The sequence below is a fragment of the Sphaeramia orbicularis genome, chromosome 14 (assembly GCF_902148855.1).
Source record: "Sphaeramia orbicularis chromosome 14, fSphaOr1.1, whole genome shotgun sequence".
Taxonomy (NCBI): Eukaryota; Metazoa; Chordata; class Actinopteri; order Kurtiformes; family Apogonidae; genus Sphaeramia; species Sphaeramia orbicularis.
The window spans coordinates 20,650,918-20,670,509 of record NC_043970.1 but is presented as its reverse complement, the minus strand read 5'-3'; the positions used below and the strand labels follow the sequence as shown (position 1 = coordinate 20,670,509).

The 19,592-nt window shown below is 37.2% G+C and overlaps 1 protein-coding gene across 1 annotated transcript in view; it reads right to left on the bottom strand.

Moving 5' to 3' along the window:
• Positions 1-5,712: 5,712 nt before the first annotated feature.
• nsg2 (neuronal vesicle trafficking associated 2) overlaps positions 5,713-19,592 on the bottom strand; it is a 67,125-nt gene continuing 53,245 nt past the window's right edge. The window contains 3 exon segments of the mRNA XM_030154436.1: positions 5,713-7,121; positions 7,123-7,161; positions 15,142-15,252. Coding sequence (XP_030010296.1) covers positions 6,963-7,121; positions 7,123-7,161; positions 15,142-15,252 — 309 coding nt within the window. The 3' untranslated portion in view covers positions 5,713-6,962.

Sequence of the window (19,592 nt, the reverse complement as noted above, 5' to 3'; positions counted from 1 at the left end):
CGATGGACCAAGTGCATTGCTGTAAATGGAGATTATGTTGAAAAATAAAATATAAATTATCAGTCTGTGTTGTTCTGTTCTGGGTGAGGCCATGAACTTATTGAACGGCCCTCGTAAATACACTGAACAAAAATATAAATGCCACACTTTTGTTTTTGCTCCCATTTTTCATGAGCTGAACTCAAAGATCTAAAACTTTTTCTGTATGCACACAAGGTGTATTTCTCTCAAATATTGTTCACAAATCTGTCTAAATTTGTGTTAGTGAACACTTCTCCTTTGCTGAGATAATCCATCCACCTCACAGGTGTGGCATATAAAGATGCTGATTAGACAGCAGGATTTTTGCACAGGTGTGCCTTAGGCTGGCCACAATAAAAAGCCACTCTAAAATGTGCAGTTTTATCACACAGCACAATACCACAGATGTCACAAGTTTTGAGGGAATATGCAATTGGCATGCTGACTTCAGGAATGTCCAGCAGAGCTTTTGCCTGTGAATTGAATGTTCATTTCTCTACCATAAGCCATCTCCAAAGCTGTTTCAGAGAATTCATGAAGAAGACTGCGTGAGGAAAATGGTGGTCACACCAAATACTGACTGGTTTTCTGACCCCCCTGGACCACCCAATACAGTAAAACTGCACATTTTAGAGTGGCCTTTTACTGTGGCCAGCCTAAGTCACACCTGTGCAATAATCCTGCTGTCTAATCAGCATCTTGATATGCCACACCTGTGAGGTGGATGGATTATCTCAGCAAAGGACAAAGGAGAAGTGCTCACTAACACAGATTTAGACAAATTTATGAACAATATTTGAGAGGAATAGGCCTTTTGTCTTCGTAGAAAAAGTTTTAGATTGTTGAGTTCAGCTCATGAAAAATGGGAGCAAAAACAAAAGTGTGGCATTTATATTTTTGTTCAGTGTATATGTATAGCTTCTTTGCTTCACCATGACCTCTTAATTTACAGCTTGTCAGTGTTTTGTTAGCATTGTGTTAATGCCACAGAAGCAACCATCTGTCCAACATGATGCACCTCCCATAAGTCAGGTCTATTTAGAAACCCACGCTGGAGTAAACATTAGACAAATATACCTCCACAAACTGACAGTACAGATGGTATATACTGTATATGAATCCTGTAGTTTATGTGCTGTATTTCAGTCAGATCATCCTGTCGGTTTTAATAAAGGATTTTATATCCGATGAGTTAATAAGTGAAAGTATATTTTATATTTTCAGTCATAATTTGCTCTAAGTTCATTGCATGAGTAAAGACAGAACTGTACATGCAAAGGAGGATGTATAAAACTGCATCCACAGTTAAATGAAAGTTAACTCTCCAGTGGTAAGATAAATGAAAAAAAAAAAAAAAAAAGCAAAACAGCTGAATCTAGAAGGAAAGCAAAAACTGTTAGCACTGTAAAGCACCCTCAGACCATAATTAAAACCATTTGACAGTGATGATAATTAATGGGCTGGAATGCTCCTGCTGGTCCGTTTCATGTATCTAAATTAAGAAGTTCTCTAAGGTCAAATGTAGTCAACAATTCACTTTAACTGCAGAAACTTGCATTATTGGCAATGTGAAACTAACAGGGTTTTTAAATGACTACAGCTGCTCTGTGGTGGAAATAAACTCAAGTTTTTTTCAGTTGTTAAAGAGTAAGAGTAAGTAAAGATTCATGGGATGTCAGAGGATATGTAATAATATTGGTATAATGTTGTCATTAGTGTATGACAGTGGTTCCAAACCTTTTTTGGCTTGTGACCCCATTTTAACATCACAAACTTCTGGCGACCCCAGACATTCAAAACGGAGACTTTTTTTTTTGTTTTTGATCATGTAATAGTTTGCCATACTATGATGCAAATAAGTGTTAATTTTAGACGACATTTAGTCTATATAATGTATATTATTATGGACGGAGGCAGAAAAGCCAGGTGTAGATTACTGCACAAATTTTATTTCCTTGGTCAGGATATGTACAGTCAGTCCAGCTTGGATTTACAAGGCTGACAATTAATACTGAACAAACAAGAACTCAAACTATGAATTATGAAAGAGCTGCAGCATTTGAAACCGACCACAATGAACATTTGACAGATAAACAGAACCACAGTGCTTCAGTTTCAGCTTCAGAGTTTGTCATGTCTTTTATGTTTTCAGATTGTCTCTTTCAGCTCACCATATACTTATTAGTAAGGTTTTTTGTTATTTTTATCAACTACCAGAAATTTCAGGTGACCCCATTTAAATTTCAGGCGACCCCACGTGGGGTCCTGACCCCAAGGTTGAAAAACACTAATGTAGGAATAAGTGTTGTGTTTTCATTGCCTCATTGCTTCATTTACACTGCAAAGCCCAACAGTAGAATAGAATAGAATAGAATAGAATAGAACAGAATAGAATAGAATATCTTTATAGTAACAAATACACTAGAATAAAAATTGCCATTGTACATCACATCTAAAACCTACTATAAAAAATACGAATTAAAGCACCTAAAATAAATAGGTTTTGAGTAAACAAAAACAAATAGGCTAACATAACATGCTGTACACTTTTATTCCCCCTTGGCAAAATATAGTGTAAGATTCTGTTGAAAGTTACTGCCCTATAATTTAGATTAGATTGTCTTTGTGTAAAACTTACTACATACATGTTTACATTTGAAAGTACTCAGATATTATAACTGCACAAGGCCATTTGACCTTGAAAAAGTAGGTCAAGGTCACCTATGTTCAATAGGCTTCTGCTTCATGTCAAGATGCATCCACAGTATAAATTTGGTGCAGATATGTCAATGCATTCTTCAGATAATGGGATTGTGTCGTTGAATGGACAAAGACAGACAGACGGATGACAAAACAATTACAATAGCCCTCAGCCAAGGAGTAAAAACTAAAAAAGAAACAGTGATGCAGCGAGTAGCTTCTCATTTCTTACGTCATCAGTTTGCTAAAGAGAATAAAGATTGAACTGTGTTTCAGTGGAAACAGGTCATGTGGTCTGATGAGTCCAGACTGACCCTGTTCCAAACCAATGGTTGAATCAGGATGATAAGAGAGGTTGATGAAGTGATTACCCATCATGCCTAGTGCCTATATGTGGGGACAGTGTTATAATCTGGGGTTGGGTCAGCTGGTCAGGTCTAGGTTCAGTAACGTTGTGTCCATAAAATGAGTTTAGCTGAACCTGAATAGACTGAATGACCGGGTCTGACCATCACTGGATGTTTTTCTTCACCTGATGACACAAACATATTCCAAGATGACAAAACCAGGATTCATCAGGGTCACACTGTGAAAGAGTGGTTCAGGAGCATGAGACTTCATTTTCACACATGGATTGGCCACCACAGGGTCCAGACCTGAACCCCACTGAGAGTCTTTGGAATATAATGAAGAAAACTTTATGCAGTTATGTTTGACTCTCCATCATCAATGGTGGAAATTAATGCATCTCTGGACAGAAATAACTGTTATGACATTTATTGTGATGTTATTATGGTGTGGCATAAACAATCCCACAGCAAAAGCATCACGTTATTGAAGCTAAAGGTCAAAACATACTGATATGAAATGAGCTACATGTGTACATCTCTAGAGGGAGTGGGTTACCTTTGATGGATTCCATATTTTCACTGATAGTTGACTTCCTCTTCCATTTTTGTCCACTTTAAAACATGTGACATCCTGTGTTACAGTGCATTGCAGTTACCTACTATGTCTGAACATGGCCCAGGGTTAAAATCCCCTGAACTAGACTAGACTGGACTAAACTAGAAGAACCAAACAAACAAAAACCTGCAGCAAACAGAGACTCTGGTGTTCTTTACTAGACCAGGGGTGTCAAACACACAGCTTTTGGGCCAACACTGGCCCACCAAGAAGTCTAATCTGGCCCCAGGGATGAATTTGTGAGGTTCAAATATCATACTCAAGATAAAAATTCAGTGGTGTCAAACTCATTTTAGTTCAGAGGCCGTATACAATTCGATATAAAGTGGGTCCAACCAGTAAATAACATAACCTATAAATTATGAGAACTCCAAATATGTCTGTTTTTATGTAAAAAAAGTAAAATTACATGAAAATATTTACATTTAGAAACTATCCTTTCGCAAAAAAGTGAATAACTTGAACAAATATGAACAATGTGAAATGTCTTAAGAAAAGTAAGTTACAATATTCTATATTCTACCTTTTACTAAACTGCCTTTTACTGTTTTGTGTATTTGTAGATCTGTAAGTTGTAATGCACATGTGTAAATGATAAAATAAGACATACTATTGCTAAAATTGCACTTATTTTTTCACAAGAAATTCCATGTTGTTCATGGCTGTTCATTTACATTTTTTAAAGGGTAGTTTTTTCACTCTAAAACATAGAGGAAAGAATTGGAGTTGCCATTATTTATATGTTATTATATTACTTTTTTTACTGACTCGGCCCTTCAGATGGACTAGATGTCACTAAATATCACACACTGAGCCTTTAAGACTTATTATATTATGAATAGTACTCCAGTATTAAGAGATATTGTCTGAGAAAGCTCTTCAACCTTAAAGCAGCATATGACTTTCATTACAACTTTTTTTTCTAATTAGTATAACTCCAGTGATAGCCTAATTATCACTAATCCATTAGTCTTTCCATACTTATGCACCTGAATCACTTCCCTCACGGTGAACAACATCGAAGATGACTCCATCATACACGCAGTTGTTTACAAAACAAACCGAAACATCACTTGGGGCTTTTTGGAAATTTTGATGCGATGTGCATTGTGGGAATGGGAATTCCATGCAGCAGCAATTTGGCTGTCTCATGGTGAGTGCTGAACCCAAACGTCACCTTTACCTCCATCCACAGACTATACTCATGCTTTAAAACAAGCCTGGTGGACTGTGTAATTTTACGTTGTAGCGATCTGGCTCATTTTCTTGCTGAATCTGTGAGAAACTGCTTTCGCTTCCCACAATGCACTTTGTGACAAAATTTCCGAAATGGCCCGAGTGACATTTCAGTTTGTTATGTAAACAAGCGGACTGTGTTGATGATGGAATCATCTTCGAAGTTGTTCACTGTGAGGGAAGTGATTCAGGTGTGGAAGCACGGAAAGATGAATGGATTAGTGATAGTTAGGATATCAGTCAGGTTTTACAAATTAAAAAAAAAAAAATGTGATGAAAGTCATACGCTGCTTTAACACAAGGTAAAACCTTTGAAACAAGCATTATCTGTATGGAACACATCACTGTTTTACTGCTTCCATTAAAGATAAAAAAAACATTGTTAGGGAATGATTTTTGAGGCATGTTTGTTACACTACTACCTCTTAACTATAAAAATGACCAAACTTACTGTTGTAACTGTTGTGAATAAAAGCCATTCACAAAAAACTCTAAACAAAAAAATTATACATTCCAGACAGTTATTCTACTTCTTTGTTGTCAGTCAAAGGGAACTCATCATGTTAGCTGACAAATCAGCGTTCCGCCGCTCTGAAAAGTTACACATGCAGACCACAGAACACATATCTACTGTAATACTGCATGAATTTGAGTAGGAGTGTGCACATCTGAATAATATGTATGAAATGCTGTCACTGTCATTCACCCGGCGCTGCCTGGAGGCTACATTATGCACTGTGTGAGTGCTAAAGAGACACAGCAGTGAGTGGGAGAGACAGACACACTCAGCACAGGTCACAGCTTGTTTTATTTGGAATTCAAACCAAGAGAACAGGGGACAGGGATGCACACTGATAAATTACACCAGGTATCGCTACATATCAACTAACAACATCACAATATCTCATAAAAGCGCTCTTGACAACAGATCAAATGTTACAAAATCAAATAATAACAGTACAGGTATTAAAGTCTGCTGCAGAGGAAGCCCATCTACAAACAGAACAAAACACGGCAAAAAGTAAGAGTTTTGGCAAAAGACGGTGATATGCACGATATTTCTTTTTTCCACCTGCAACGTTTGTTTTTTAACCTGCTCAGTCAGGCCACCTCTGTATACGTACTGGAGCTACAAGACTGCCAGCTGAAGCAAAATACAAGGAACTCACGTGAAGAAATAGTTGCTCTGAGGGAGAAAAAAAAAAAACTCCTAATGAAAGCTACTACAAAGCATACACACAAAAAACTAGCCTGAAGTTCTATGTACAGCTCGGGTCACTGGAAGGGGGGGTTGTTGATTTAAACTGTAACACAGCACATTGAAAATGTCACTGTATATGAGCTATCAAACAGCCATAATGGAAAAAAATCAATCAACTGGACATGATGCAGATGTTGAATATTAGACCTTTTTTAAACAGTACGACGGGAAAATGGAAATGTGAGGTGCAATAGCTCGGACAATAAAGGCAGAAAAAAAAGACGCAGAAGAGCTGTGAGTGAATATACAGTAACTACAATATACACAAAATGACTCCAAACTCCAGAGAATCTCACAAAGAGGGGGTGTGAAATTCAGCATTGACTCGTGCCTTTGTACAAAGAGTTGCCTGTTAATCACATACAAAACATCCATACATTACAGTAAAAAATAAATATATCATGACAGTTGAATAATAAATTAGAGGGAGGGAGGAGAGATGGTGTACGTGTGTGTGGGAGAAAGTGAGTATCGGCAGACGATGAGAATCCCAATCGACTTAAAGATCAATGAGAAATGTCCCTTTAGAGAGTGAGCACATACAGTAAATGGGCGGATCAGGTAAATCAGAATGTGAACTAACATATTTGTGTGTTTTTATGTCTGCATGCATGTTTTCACTCTATACTGGCATTTTACATGTATCTGTTGTGTCCATGTGCGTCTCTTTTGTTTAATCTTCTACATCTTAACCTAAATGTTTCTGTGTTTGTGTCTACATATGTCTGTTTAATGTGTCTGCATGGGTTTACAACACTGCTTAGCTTTCGTAGCTAACTCAGTGCCCTTCGCCGCTGGGGGGTTTTGCGTCATGCTGCTGCCCGCCTGCTCCTCCAGGCAGCCAGGGGGAGACAGAGTGCGAGGTGGTCTGCTTGGCCATGCTGTAGTGGCTGATCACTGTGTAGAAACGGCCCCTGGAGTTGGCGTCTTGGGCAGCAGTAGTAGGCCTCCAGGGACGCTGGGATACACCGCTTGTGCTGTAAAACACAAAGAGACAGAAAGCAGTGTTTTTACAAGTGAAATACAAACGTCCATCCATCCATTTTATGAACCTCTAAAGGCCCATTCATGCTCACTTTACATATGTAAATAGGTACATCCATTTCGAACGGTGTAAAGCGTCACTGCCTTCATACTAAAATGTGTCCATTGTGTTGGAATGAGTGTTTGTCAACCAATCCACCAGAGGGCGCTGTTCTTACTTAAGATAATGACCGAACATCACAAAGAAGAGTAAAGTTTTTTGAGAAGAAGAGAGAGACAAAAGTCAATAATAACAAACATGGTGATGAAAGAGGAGGTATTACTAATGTTGATATTGAGAAGGGTGGTTGTTGAAAATAGGTTGGCAGTTTTTTACTAACTGACACAGTCGCTCTGAAAAGTTCCACCATTTCTGGAAATTATTCTCAAATCTCAATACAGCCCCCCTTGGTTCCCGGTGCCACTGCTTCGTATTCTCTGTTAAAGTTTGCAGCTCCCAGGAAACTGACAGATTTAAGCATGTAATGAACGCAGAGGACGGACAGAACACTCCATCTGTATACGTATGTGTCTTTAATGTAGAGTATGAATGGGCCTTTAGTCCTCATGAGGGTCATGGGGGTGCCGGGGACTGTACTAACCACAGATCCACCAAGTCAAACATTTATTATCATATTAACCCTTAAAGAGCAAAAACTATTTCTGTCATGACCTCAAAATGACTCTTTCTCTACATTTAACCATTGCTACGTGATCACAGTTTATTATAATATTATCCTCTGTATTTGGCTTTTTTTAAATGACAATCAGCTGTTTTCCTAAATTTTATTTATTTGTCATACAGATGTTCATAGAAGCTCAGAGTAAATTCAGTTTATTGTATTAAAACAGAAAAAACTAAAAAAAAATTATAATACAAAAATAAAATTCTTTTGGACAGCACTCGTGCCTCATAGCAAGAAGGTCCTGGGTTCAATTCCAACACCAGTCGATGGGGGTGGGACCTTTCTGTGTGGAGTTTGCATGTTCTCCCCATGTCTGCGTTGGTTCTCTCCAGGTATTTTGGCTTCCTCCCACCATCCAAAGACATGCACTGATAGGTTAATTGGTTAATCTAAATTGTCCATAGGTGTGAATGTGAGAGTGATTGTTTGTCTCTATATGTCAGACCTGTGATGAACTGGTGACATGTCCAGGGTGTACCCCGCCTTCACCCATAAGTAGCTGGGATAGGCTCCAGTGACCCCCGTGACCCTAATGAGAATAAAGTGGGTTCAGAAAATGAATGAATGAATGAATGAAAGCTTTTCTGCAAATTATACCATTAATAATGATAACATATGAACAAGTGAGTACAACCCAGTGTTGTACCCTAACCATTATATTAGGGGGGCAACCCACACCCCCAACAGTGCCGGCGCCCCAATTGATTTTATTTTACTTTCGCTAAAATGGACGTCTCTTACTTAGAACGAGGTTATGACGGATTCCAGTCAAAAGGAAATAGAAGGAGCCAAATCATATCAATGCAAAGATAGTTTAGAATGGATGCAACCCCATCTTAAACCCCTCCCCCCTCATCAATGACTGGATGTGATGAGTAACCCCGCCTCCATAAGCAGTAATAGTAAATGAAACACTGCAACCGCTACAAGAGGTTCACTGGTGAAACTGGTGTTTCCATGTTCACTACAGAGCGTCTTGCTTTAAAAATCATTAAGCTTTTTGGATCAGTAGACACTTTCAGTCGCTTGTGCCTGTTTAGGACTTGAAGGGTTAATTACACATGTGTTTATTACACAAATTAATTTTCTTATCAAAGGTTCTACTTGTCATATAGAATTAGCTGATGCTCTTGTTGTAAATTTAACTTCTGGGCCACAACTGTTATTTTCTGAAAAGGACAAATCCAATCCCAATCTCCATTTTAAAGTAGATACACTCCAAAATAATTTTTAATATGTAGCAGCGTCAATACTACAATTACAACTATCAGCATAACAACAGAGGAGAAGAATATCATTGTGATCCCATTTGAACTGACTTGATTAACAATAAAAATACCAACCACCAATTAGAACGCATCTGAATCAACAGGGAATTATGTTCATGTCACATTAGCCCTGCACATCAACTGATGTGGTTTTTATTTATGTAGCTTTAATTAATAAGAGTAGGAGTCATAGGGTAAACAGTTGGACCACACATCTACTGTGTTGAACAATTAAGTTAATGAGCAATTTAGAGCAGGCAGGGAACGTGAAGGCAGACTGGAGCATCACTTTTCTGACCCTGCTGTGGATTATAATTACATTTTATTTACAGACCTTGTAAGATAAACAGCAGTATTTTGTGTTGAAATATTTAATGCAACATATAATTTTCTATAAGGGAAAAGTGGATTAACAACCCCCCTTTGTTACTTTTCTGTAGTTTAACCTGCAAAATAAAGATAAGAATCACATGTTGACTTATAGTCTGCACTCTGTACATAATCTGTCTTTCAACAGGTGACCGTAGTCATTTTGGGAATCAGAAACAGAAGGAGCTGCTGATAGTGTTTGTATGGATGCTCATAATATTACAGCCCTGGCGTGGATGATGGCATTCAAGACCTGGTTGAGTATGAGAGGCTGTACAGGTATGAAATGTTTAAATATCATGTGACATTACTTTGAAAAAACAAAACAAAACAAACGTCTTTCATGTATTGTGCATTTGAAGCTTTATGTTTTATCTTCATCATGTCACGTCGTCTTTGTGTTGTTGACTGTGTGTGAAGTTTATGTTGCGTTTTGTAAGCAAAGTGTAAGAATTTTTAATGAAAATCTGACCTGAGTTGATATAAATCGGTGTACAGGCTGCTGCCATGAATGTTAGTAACCAGGACAGTGTTAGCTAACATTAACAGATGACCAGCTCCCCATACAAAACACTCATCTAGACTCCACCATCATCTTCATTGAAGCACAACGCCTCATGTAAACCTTACATAGTTTACCTTCAGAGGAATAAAAGCTTCAGTTAACAACATTAAACATGCATTATCAACTTCAGCCATTATTTATAACAGCTTCAACTCATTAACTTCTTAATTGACATGGTGTTTGGGCTCTTGTTGAAAACAGGTAATAGTCAAATAATCTTTTAACTAGTTAACATTTTGTTTAACCAGTATGATCAAGCAAAAATCAAAAGATACGGTGGATTCATGTGTATTATGTCTCCTTGCAGTTCTCTGATTTCTTGTCTTCTTTTTTATGTCAATGACATCTAGTGGACAAGTTGTAGATTGCGGCCAGTTTAATGCCCTAAAAACCTTCCTCCATGGTGGCCGGTGTGTTTTTTGTTTGTTTGTTTTGTCTTTTTAGTTCAGAGTATACTACCTCTGGTCCACACTTGAACATAGTATCATAACATAGCAGTAAAGGAACCTAACATTTGATGCTATTCGCTATAAAAACAGGAACTCCATTTTGATCAAATGCACTTTGTGGACTCTATGAAAGGTGACCTGTTACCCTGTAGATATGAATGACTTATTCTAATGAAATGAAAACACAATGACTCTCATTATACGCTAATGGAAACTTACTAATGAATATTATATTTCAAATCTGCAGTTAGATCCTCGTAAATCTCCACTAACTCCCAATACTTAGGTTTGCTTCTTTTTTAATGTAGTGTTAACATGTTAATTAAGGTATACAGCTGAGCTCAGAATGCTGACATGTTTACTGATTCTTTACTACCCTGCCCTCCGAAAGGGAGGCAAGGGGTATTGTTTTTGGTTCGGCTTGTTTCTTTGATTTCTAACACTCTAGCAACAAAAGTACTGGTTGAATTCATACCAAATTGGGTTCATAGATTGCCAGTGAGCCAGAATAGATCTGATTACATTTTGGGAACAGTAGGTCAAAGTTCACATTTTTTATGAATTTTTGAAATCTTTTTTTTTTTCCCATTTACGTATAATGGGCGAAATGTCAAATGTCTGTAGCAGCAAAACTATAGTTTGAATTCATACCAAATTGGGTTTATAGATTACCAATGAGCCAGAATAAATCTGATTACATTTTGGGAACAGTAGGTCAAAGTTCAAATTTTATAGGAATTTTTGAAATCCTTTTTTTTTTCTCCCATTTACTTGCAATGGGCAAATGTCTATAAAAACATCATTTTTTTCCAATTTACTTTAAACTTGGCACATATATAGAGGCAACTGATATGGTGACATCACCAAATGCATAAACATGATGACATCAGCTGGATCAATGCCAAAATAAGCTACAATATGTGCGAGGGGTGGGGTTTGTTGTGCCTGGTACCACTTGTTCTTTTTGATATTGCAACTCACTCAAACTCACTCAAGAGATCTGCAGAACAACAGGCTTATGACACATGTGCATGAATGTCTCTAAATCTCTACAAAATGGACTTCACCTACGTGGCCATTTGACAGTACGAAGGCTTCTGGAATATTTCTCTGTGAGTATGGACTCTGTGATTGGGCCTCGTCATGTTACTGAGAGTGGAGCTTTGACAAAAAAGGCTCCATGTTTAAGGTCGAGGTCAACAAGAGTCTAAAACCTTAGCTGTCTTTTATATGTTCAGTTGTTTATTGGAGAGTGAACAGAAGAAGAAGTAACCATTTACAGTGCAACAGAAAATGTAGAGGGCGAATCAATACTTTTTCATTGCAGCATGTTTTCAGTGTTTATAGAGGAGGAATTAAAGACCTAGAAGGTCTGTAGCCTGGGAAAGTGCAGGAATGCCTTTACTTCTGCAGCCATATACCTTTGTGTACTGTTTCTACTGTGTGTCTGTGCATTTTCCTATTAACGCTTTAGCACCTTGTGAATGTGCATGTGACACTGGTAATAATAGCCTCTCTGAGTCAGAGCCCCTGCAGAGGTTTCAGACTTAAAACTAGATATAGTCCACCTTAAAAGATCAGATTTGTCCAGAGACACAGACTTTTCGAGGTGATCTCGTGCAAAGTGTCATGAAACATTTAAGAGCAGTGTGCTAAAAACCTAGTAAGTACCAGGAGAGCAGAAGAGGCCACTGTAAATGTAACAGACGCAGTAATAATACAGTACATATCTCAACAGCAGATAGTTAGACATGAGCGCCTATGTTAGCCATGTTCTTTTATGACCTCAGTTATATGCAACAGGAGTTAGCGATCATAATTTGATGATTATTGTAAAGTAGGCAGTACATCTAATTTTCCTCTAATTGCCCACACGGCTAATAGACTAGTGCCAATGGAGTGTGTTTCTTCAGCGTTTGTGTCAGTGAACAAAAGATTAGAATTACACATGATTACACTGGTCATAACAAAATCACTGATATCAATGATTGATGATTGCCTGGCTAATGAGCTCAATTAGCCCGTTACCGTTATGTGACCTCCGAAATAAGTAAAAGTAGGGCAGGCGCATTATATGCTTTTGGTCTCCCATAGGAAACTGTGCAGTCATCTATAATTCTTTATTTAGATGGAAGAGAACGTAGAGAGGAAGAGAGTGAAGGGCACAGAAGATTCAACACCTTGCTCAAGGACATTTTGGCAGAGCTATTCGGCCTCATGGTCGATGACAAACTGTAGTTGAAAAAGACAAGCTGAAGCTAATAGTTATATCCTCACACTGACAAAACGGTGTCTGGTAAAATCTTAAAAGTTTTGTGTCTCATGAAGAGAAAATAATGTGTATTTTCTACAGGCCTTGTGTGCTCACAAATGGGGATTATATAAGTCATGAACCTTACATTGTCAGCTGTCCTACTCTGTGACATTATTTCCTTCAGCACATTTACCAACATTTTTCAGTTTATTGAAGGCTTAAGGCTTCATTCCTTGTAAATGGAGTTCTCTTATTTCCAGTGTTTATTATTACTGTTTACCAGAGGAGTGTGAACGTGACTATAATTTAGTTTTAAATACTTTTTTATGCCAGTCATAATACATCATGGCCAACCTATATAACCAAGCAATTACTATGTGGATGATGTTTTTGTGAGCAAATGGGCGTGTTTTTGTCCCTTCCACCTTCCATCACGTTGATGATGTTTTAACATTTTGTGTATTCTTTCTAAAGGCACTTCTTACATTCAATTTTCTACCGCTGTCTGAGATTTAGTTACACTCTTAAGAAAATGACAAATGTTTCTGCATGAATGTGTCTCTGGCTTTCTGCACTGATTGTATAAAGTGACTGGAGGAGAGAAATACTCCATTTAGTCCACCAATGAGAAGACATGGATGGCAACTGTCCTGAAAGGATGAATGGATCAACCTTATAACCAATCAATGAGCCTGTTTACATGACCATAAAAGTCTGACAACTGGGAGTAATCACATAATTGTAATAATCAGATCTGACACATTTACATGCATTTAAGAAATGTGATGATCAAAAAACCCTGGTTTAGACACGCCAGTCCATTATTGGATTTCTTTCGGAGTATGTACGTATATAATGATGGTAGACTCAAACTTCCCGTTATTGTCTTCTGCTTTGACTATGTTACTTCTGTTCTCTATGATTTTAATTGTGTTTACACATGCACAGATGTAAAAGAGTGAAATAAATTAGATTAATCTGTTTACATGAACACTTTAAAAATCTGACAACTCCAGAAATAGGATAATTTTGAATCAATTCAATTTTTTAATTGAACTGAATTTTTTTATTTATTTCGAACATGCAAAGACACTAAATAAAACATAACAAAGCAAAATAAGACAAAAACAAAATAACACTTAAATGTACAGCATCTATCTTCAAGTATGTGCAAGTCTGAATTTTGCATGGTCAAAAAGGAGTAGGAAGAAGTATAAACTGATGATCGGAGTATTGGTGTGCATGTAAACAGGCTCAGTAATCCTCTTGTATACACTGTTATGCAGTGGCATCACAAAATATGCAAGTTACCATGTGATAAAATCTGGTGGAATCAGGGATCCTAAAAGCTCCATCGATGGTGGATTTTCAGTTGATAATATTTGGCAACACTGTAACAAAAACTGCTCTTTTGAAACCAGGAGACATTTGGCTGTGATTATCTTGGCTTTTTGGAGCCAGAAGAGAACGTTGGGTTTACAGAGAAGAAACACAAAGAGTGTTGGGTGAACTCATGCTAAAAGCTAGCATTCTGACAGGGTCAAAGGATAAACTTAAACAGTTACATAACAAACAGTTTTCTTGTAACTCAATAACCATGAAATAAGACATGTTTATTATCCTTGCATCATAAACCGCTCAGTTCTCTCAATTACTAGCCACTACGGACAATTTAATTTAGCTTCTTCTAGTTTATTTATGACTGACCTTGACCTTTGGCCACCAAAATCGTTTTAGCTAAACGTTTGCACCAAATTAGAAGGAATTCTCTCAATGCATTCCTGACATATCACACATATTGGAACGAGCTAGCATGAGAGCACAGATACATTGACCTATGACCTCTGGCCACCAGAATCATTCCAGTTCATCCTAATTTTAAGGCATTATGTCACACTGTTCCTGAGATATGTTGTTGTTCATACATAACTGGCCTTCTTACAGACTTGGACGTATTAAACAGATGATGCGGAAGTCCAACTTGGCAGGTGAGTGAGCCATCATACACACCTATCAATAACACCCCAACAGGGCAGACCTCGAAGCCTTCTATTAGCTCTCAGGTCTTATTAAAGGAGGTCAGTAAATCCATCTGTCTGACAAAAAAGGAAAGGAAATATTTATAATTTCAGCAGACAATATGAACCCAATCAGACTAGGTCAGTAAGAGGTAGGACACTTCACTTGTTAGCTACGGTTCTTGTCCTTAGGTAAAAACTAAAAAAAATCAATAAAAAAAATTCTTTAACTAGTGTGAGTTTTTAGGACATATGCTGCCTTGCTAGCAAGATGAGGGCTCTGGACATGTGTACATTAAACTACAGGTTTTTTTATTGGTCTTACCTTGTAAATAAATCCATCTGGGCAGGCATGGTCATAGGTGAAGGCTTTATAAACCACCAGGAACACAATGCACGCAAGGAAGGCCAGGGCCAGGATGATCAGGATGGTAACCTGGAAGGAGGACAAACGCTGGTCAATGTGTGTGTGTATGCCAGGGTAATAAAGATGTGTGCATGAGGTTTATATATACATGAAACAGGGTTAGAGTTCGACAGCGAGAAAGATGGAGTGTCTGCGCCGGCGTGGGTGTGTGTGTAGTCGTTATAAATGGAAAGATGCTGCTGACTGAGGTCAATGGCTCCTCAAGGCAAGGTGTTCCTGTTGAGTTACGTGATGAATGACTCAGGTTGGGACACTGTTAAAAACAACTTTGTTTCCACAGACACTGAGCAGCTCACTTTGGATAAACATAAGTCATCAAGCCAGTGATGTAAATCTGCAGCAGCACGGTATTCTGGTTCTTATTTTCTTCTTATTCTGTGTTAATATGTTGTTTTTCTTTCCCATGGTGCAGAATACACTGCTCTGGAAAAAAATAAGAGACCAGTGCAAAATTATCACTTTCTCTGATTTTACCATTTATAGGTATGAGTTTGAGTAAAATGAACATTTAGTTTTATTCTCTAAACTACCAAGAATACTTCTCCCAAATTCCAAATAAAGATATTGTTATTTAGAGCATGTGTTTGCAGAACATGACACATGGTCAAAATAAAATAAAGATTAAGGTGTTTCCCGACCTCAAATAATGCAAAGAAAACCAGTTCATATTCATTTCTGAACAACACAATACTAATGTTGTAACTTGGTAAAAGTTCAGACATCAATATTTGGAGGAATAACCCTGATCTTCAATGACAGCTTTCACGTGTCTTGGCTCTTCTCCATTGCTGTTGGATGACTTTATGCAGCTCCTGGCATAGAAATTCAAGAAGCTCAGCAAAGTTCCATGGCTTGTGACCATCCATCTTCCTCCAGAAGCTTTCAAAGTGGGTTCAGGTCTGGAGATTGGGCTGGCCATGACAGGGTCTTCATCTGGTGGTCCGTCATCCACACCTTTATTGACCTAGCTGAGGCCAGGAGCATTGTCCTGATAGAAAAAAACAGTCCTCAGAGTCTGGGAACATTGTCAGAGCAGAAGTCCAGTAGTTTTCAATAGTTATTTTTGGATTCCAGTTACTTTTGCGGTACTAATAGCACTGTTTTTAATTCTATTATGATAGTGATGGCCACAGTAAAGGTTTTTATACTTCTCTTTCTTAAATAAGACATGGATCAGGTGTTTATTAAGTAGAATAAGGTGTGATTGTGTTTAAATTCAACAGACACAGGAATGGAACAGCTGTCATACATGCACACATGCTGATTTCAGAGGAAACTGCAGTGGTCTCTTAATTTTTTCCAGAGCTGTGTACTCGATGGGATCATTATTTTTTTAATCATAATTGTAAATATAACCCTTTAACCCATACGACACAGTGCTACTTTTGTGTCAGTTCCCAAATAAATTATTCTCTCTATTTAACCATTCTTAAGTTGTAATATTATCTGCTTTATTTTGCATTTTTTCCAGTGTAAATCAGGTATTTTCCAGCTTTTAATTCATTGATCATTTAGATGTTCATAAAAGCTCAGATTAAAGTTGAGGGTTATTAAAACAGAAACAGAGAAAACTGATGAAAAAGTGACTTTTCCAGCAAAGATATCAATAACTCAGTATATAAACAAGTGTGTCCATCCACTGTCATTGATCAGACTCCATGGGTTTTACTGGTGAATCAATTTTGTAGAAGATGCCGGTGTTTCCACGTTCACTACAGAGCCTCTGAACATCCAAATGGGTCATTTCTAATGAAAAAGATGACAAACTGTATTTTACTTGAATTATTTACATGTATTGATAGAATTAGTGGATCAACAGGTATTAAACATGTTAGATCAGTAGATGCTTTTGGTCCATTTTGGTGGATGTTTGGGCCTTTATGGGTTAATAAGTCTTGCAATTTCCTCACACATTATTGAGAAACTTATTTATGCTTTTCATAAGGACATGTCACTTTTGGAAGAGCGATTTCAATCTGAATAGGGATTACAAGCGGTGAAATAGAGGATATAAATAACAGTAGGTGTGATTGTGTGATTTTGTTTTGACATGCAGAGCTTCTATTAGATATTTTTAATAAGTGCGGGGTCATAACAGTAATTTATCAAGGTTCAGTGGAGTAGTAGTCGGGTTCTCTGGATGCACTCTGTCAGAATAAGGACAAATTAAGGACCATCTCACAGTGCCAGGCCTGTTACTCTCCTTCCTTCATCTCTCTGCCTTTTCAATGTCACTCTTGATAGTGAAAGGACAAACAACCTAAAAGCTGCAACTTCTGACAAACACATGTCTTTTTATGTGGTATTTTCTTCTGTTGGGATTTAGTCATTTCCATATCACACACACACACACACACACACACACACATATTCAACTGAAACCTCGATTTTGCCAAGAGACCATCTCTGTTGTCCTGTATTCACTGTCACAAAAGATGAGTATAATTCATTTTAACAAACTCGTGATTTTTTTGTCCAATTTCTGAATGATAGTTTAGTCGTCCAGACTCATCTGAAGTGTTAAAATCTTGCTATAGTGAGACTGAAGTGGAATTGAGCTGAAAAATGAATGGTTAGTAAATGTAAAATTTTAAATTGATATGTTTTGTTAACATATACTGTGTAAAGAGTTTTGCCATGGTTGAATGTTGAAGAAACAGTAGTTACTAGCACTGAACATCTGTTTTTAGTAATTTTCATTCAATTTTTCATTTATACTAAATTAGATTTTTGAGTTGAATATTCTGAATGTTCTAATTTTTTTAACCTTATCATTCTCTTTGTGTGATGATATTACTAACATAATTTAATCAATAATGTGAGTTACATAATAATATATTGTTTGGTGTTCAACAGCATGTTCCAACTATATAAATAACAACCCATGCTGATGTTTTTAATAATGGTTTTAATGATGGATGTAATTTCAATGGTAAATCGCGAGGTCATAAAAAAATGGGAAAAAAATTGAAGGGCAGGTGCAGTATTTTTAAAAAGACTGTGATTAAATAGCATTAAAAAAAATCAAACAGCACTATTTCAAGTAACCTGCATTAAACATGAGTATCCTGTTGCTGGTTCTTTAATAAATTCAGTGTTAACCCATAAGGACCCAGTGCTACTTTTGTGGCAGTTCCCAAATGATTTTTCTCTCTATTTAACATTTCATAAGTGATTTATCTCCATTTATTATGACATTGTCCTCTGCATTTTGCCATTTTCACTGTAAATCATGTATTTTCCTCTACTGAATTTTTTTTATACTTAATGTAGATATTCATGAAAACTCAGAGTAAATTCAAAGGTTATTATATCAAAACAGAGAAAACTAAAGAAAAAGCGGCTTTCTCAGTAATTATATCATTAACCGAACATAAACCCGGTGTCTCCATTCACTGTCATTAATCAAACTCTGTGGGTTTTACTGGTGAACCAATGTTGTAGAAGATGATGGTGTTTCCACGTTCACTGTGGAGCCTCTAAATGTCTGATGACCATGAAAAGATGACAAACTGCATTTTACATCGATTATTTACATGTATTAATAGGATTAGTGGATCAACAGATATTAAATGTTTTAGATCAGTAGATGCTTTGGGTTCCCGGTGGATGTTTGGGCCTTTATGGGTTAAAGTTGGTTGTTTTTCTTACATGGTCTGCCAGAATAGCTAATAGCTATAACTGGTAATAATAACTGGTGATAATATATAGAGTGTGAATTTATAAACATAAGAGATTTGAGGAGCACTGGTGGAGGTGAAAAGGCTTTTGACTCGCGCTGCATTCCCGAGACAGCGAGAAATCAATTAGCCCCTCATCTACTTTGTGAATGTTTCCAACTGTTTACTGCCAGAAGCTTTTCCTATTTATCCCTGTAAACACAGAGGTGGCAAACAAATTTAATAATGCGCTGTCATGAATTACATTTTGTGACACAGCCAATAGCTCTGAGGTCATCAAGTGCTGCAGATTAAGCCATTCAATACTTGGTACAAACAAAAACCGTATTATTATGATGATATATGATTGTAAACCAAAAAAAAAGAAAACTGTAACGAACTGGAATGTTTTGGTCAATTTTACAAACAGGAGCTGTGTAATGTTATCAGTGTTTTCATGGATGACCAATTGTACTGAATCAAAATGCATCCATGGTGTGAAAAATGCTTAATAGCACTCAAAAGCACAGCCAATTTGAAATGATGGAAATAATACATTTATTTCTGCATGCCGATGCAAATAGGGATGCTTGTGTCCTCTGTGTAGTTTGAGGTGTGAAATATTCATTTCCCTGGCAGGATGGATGATTTTGTCGTAAAGCAGATTAACATATAAAAGGATTTGTTTCC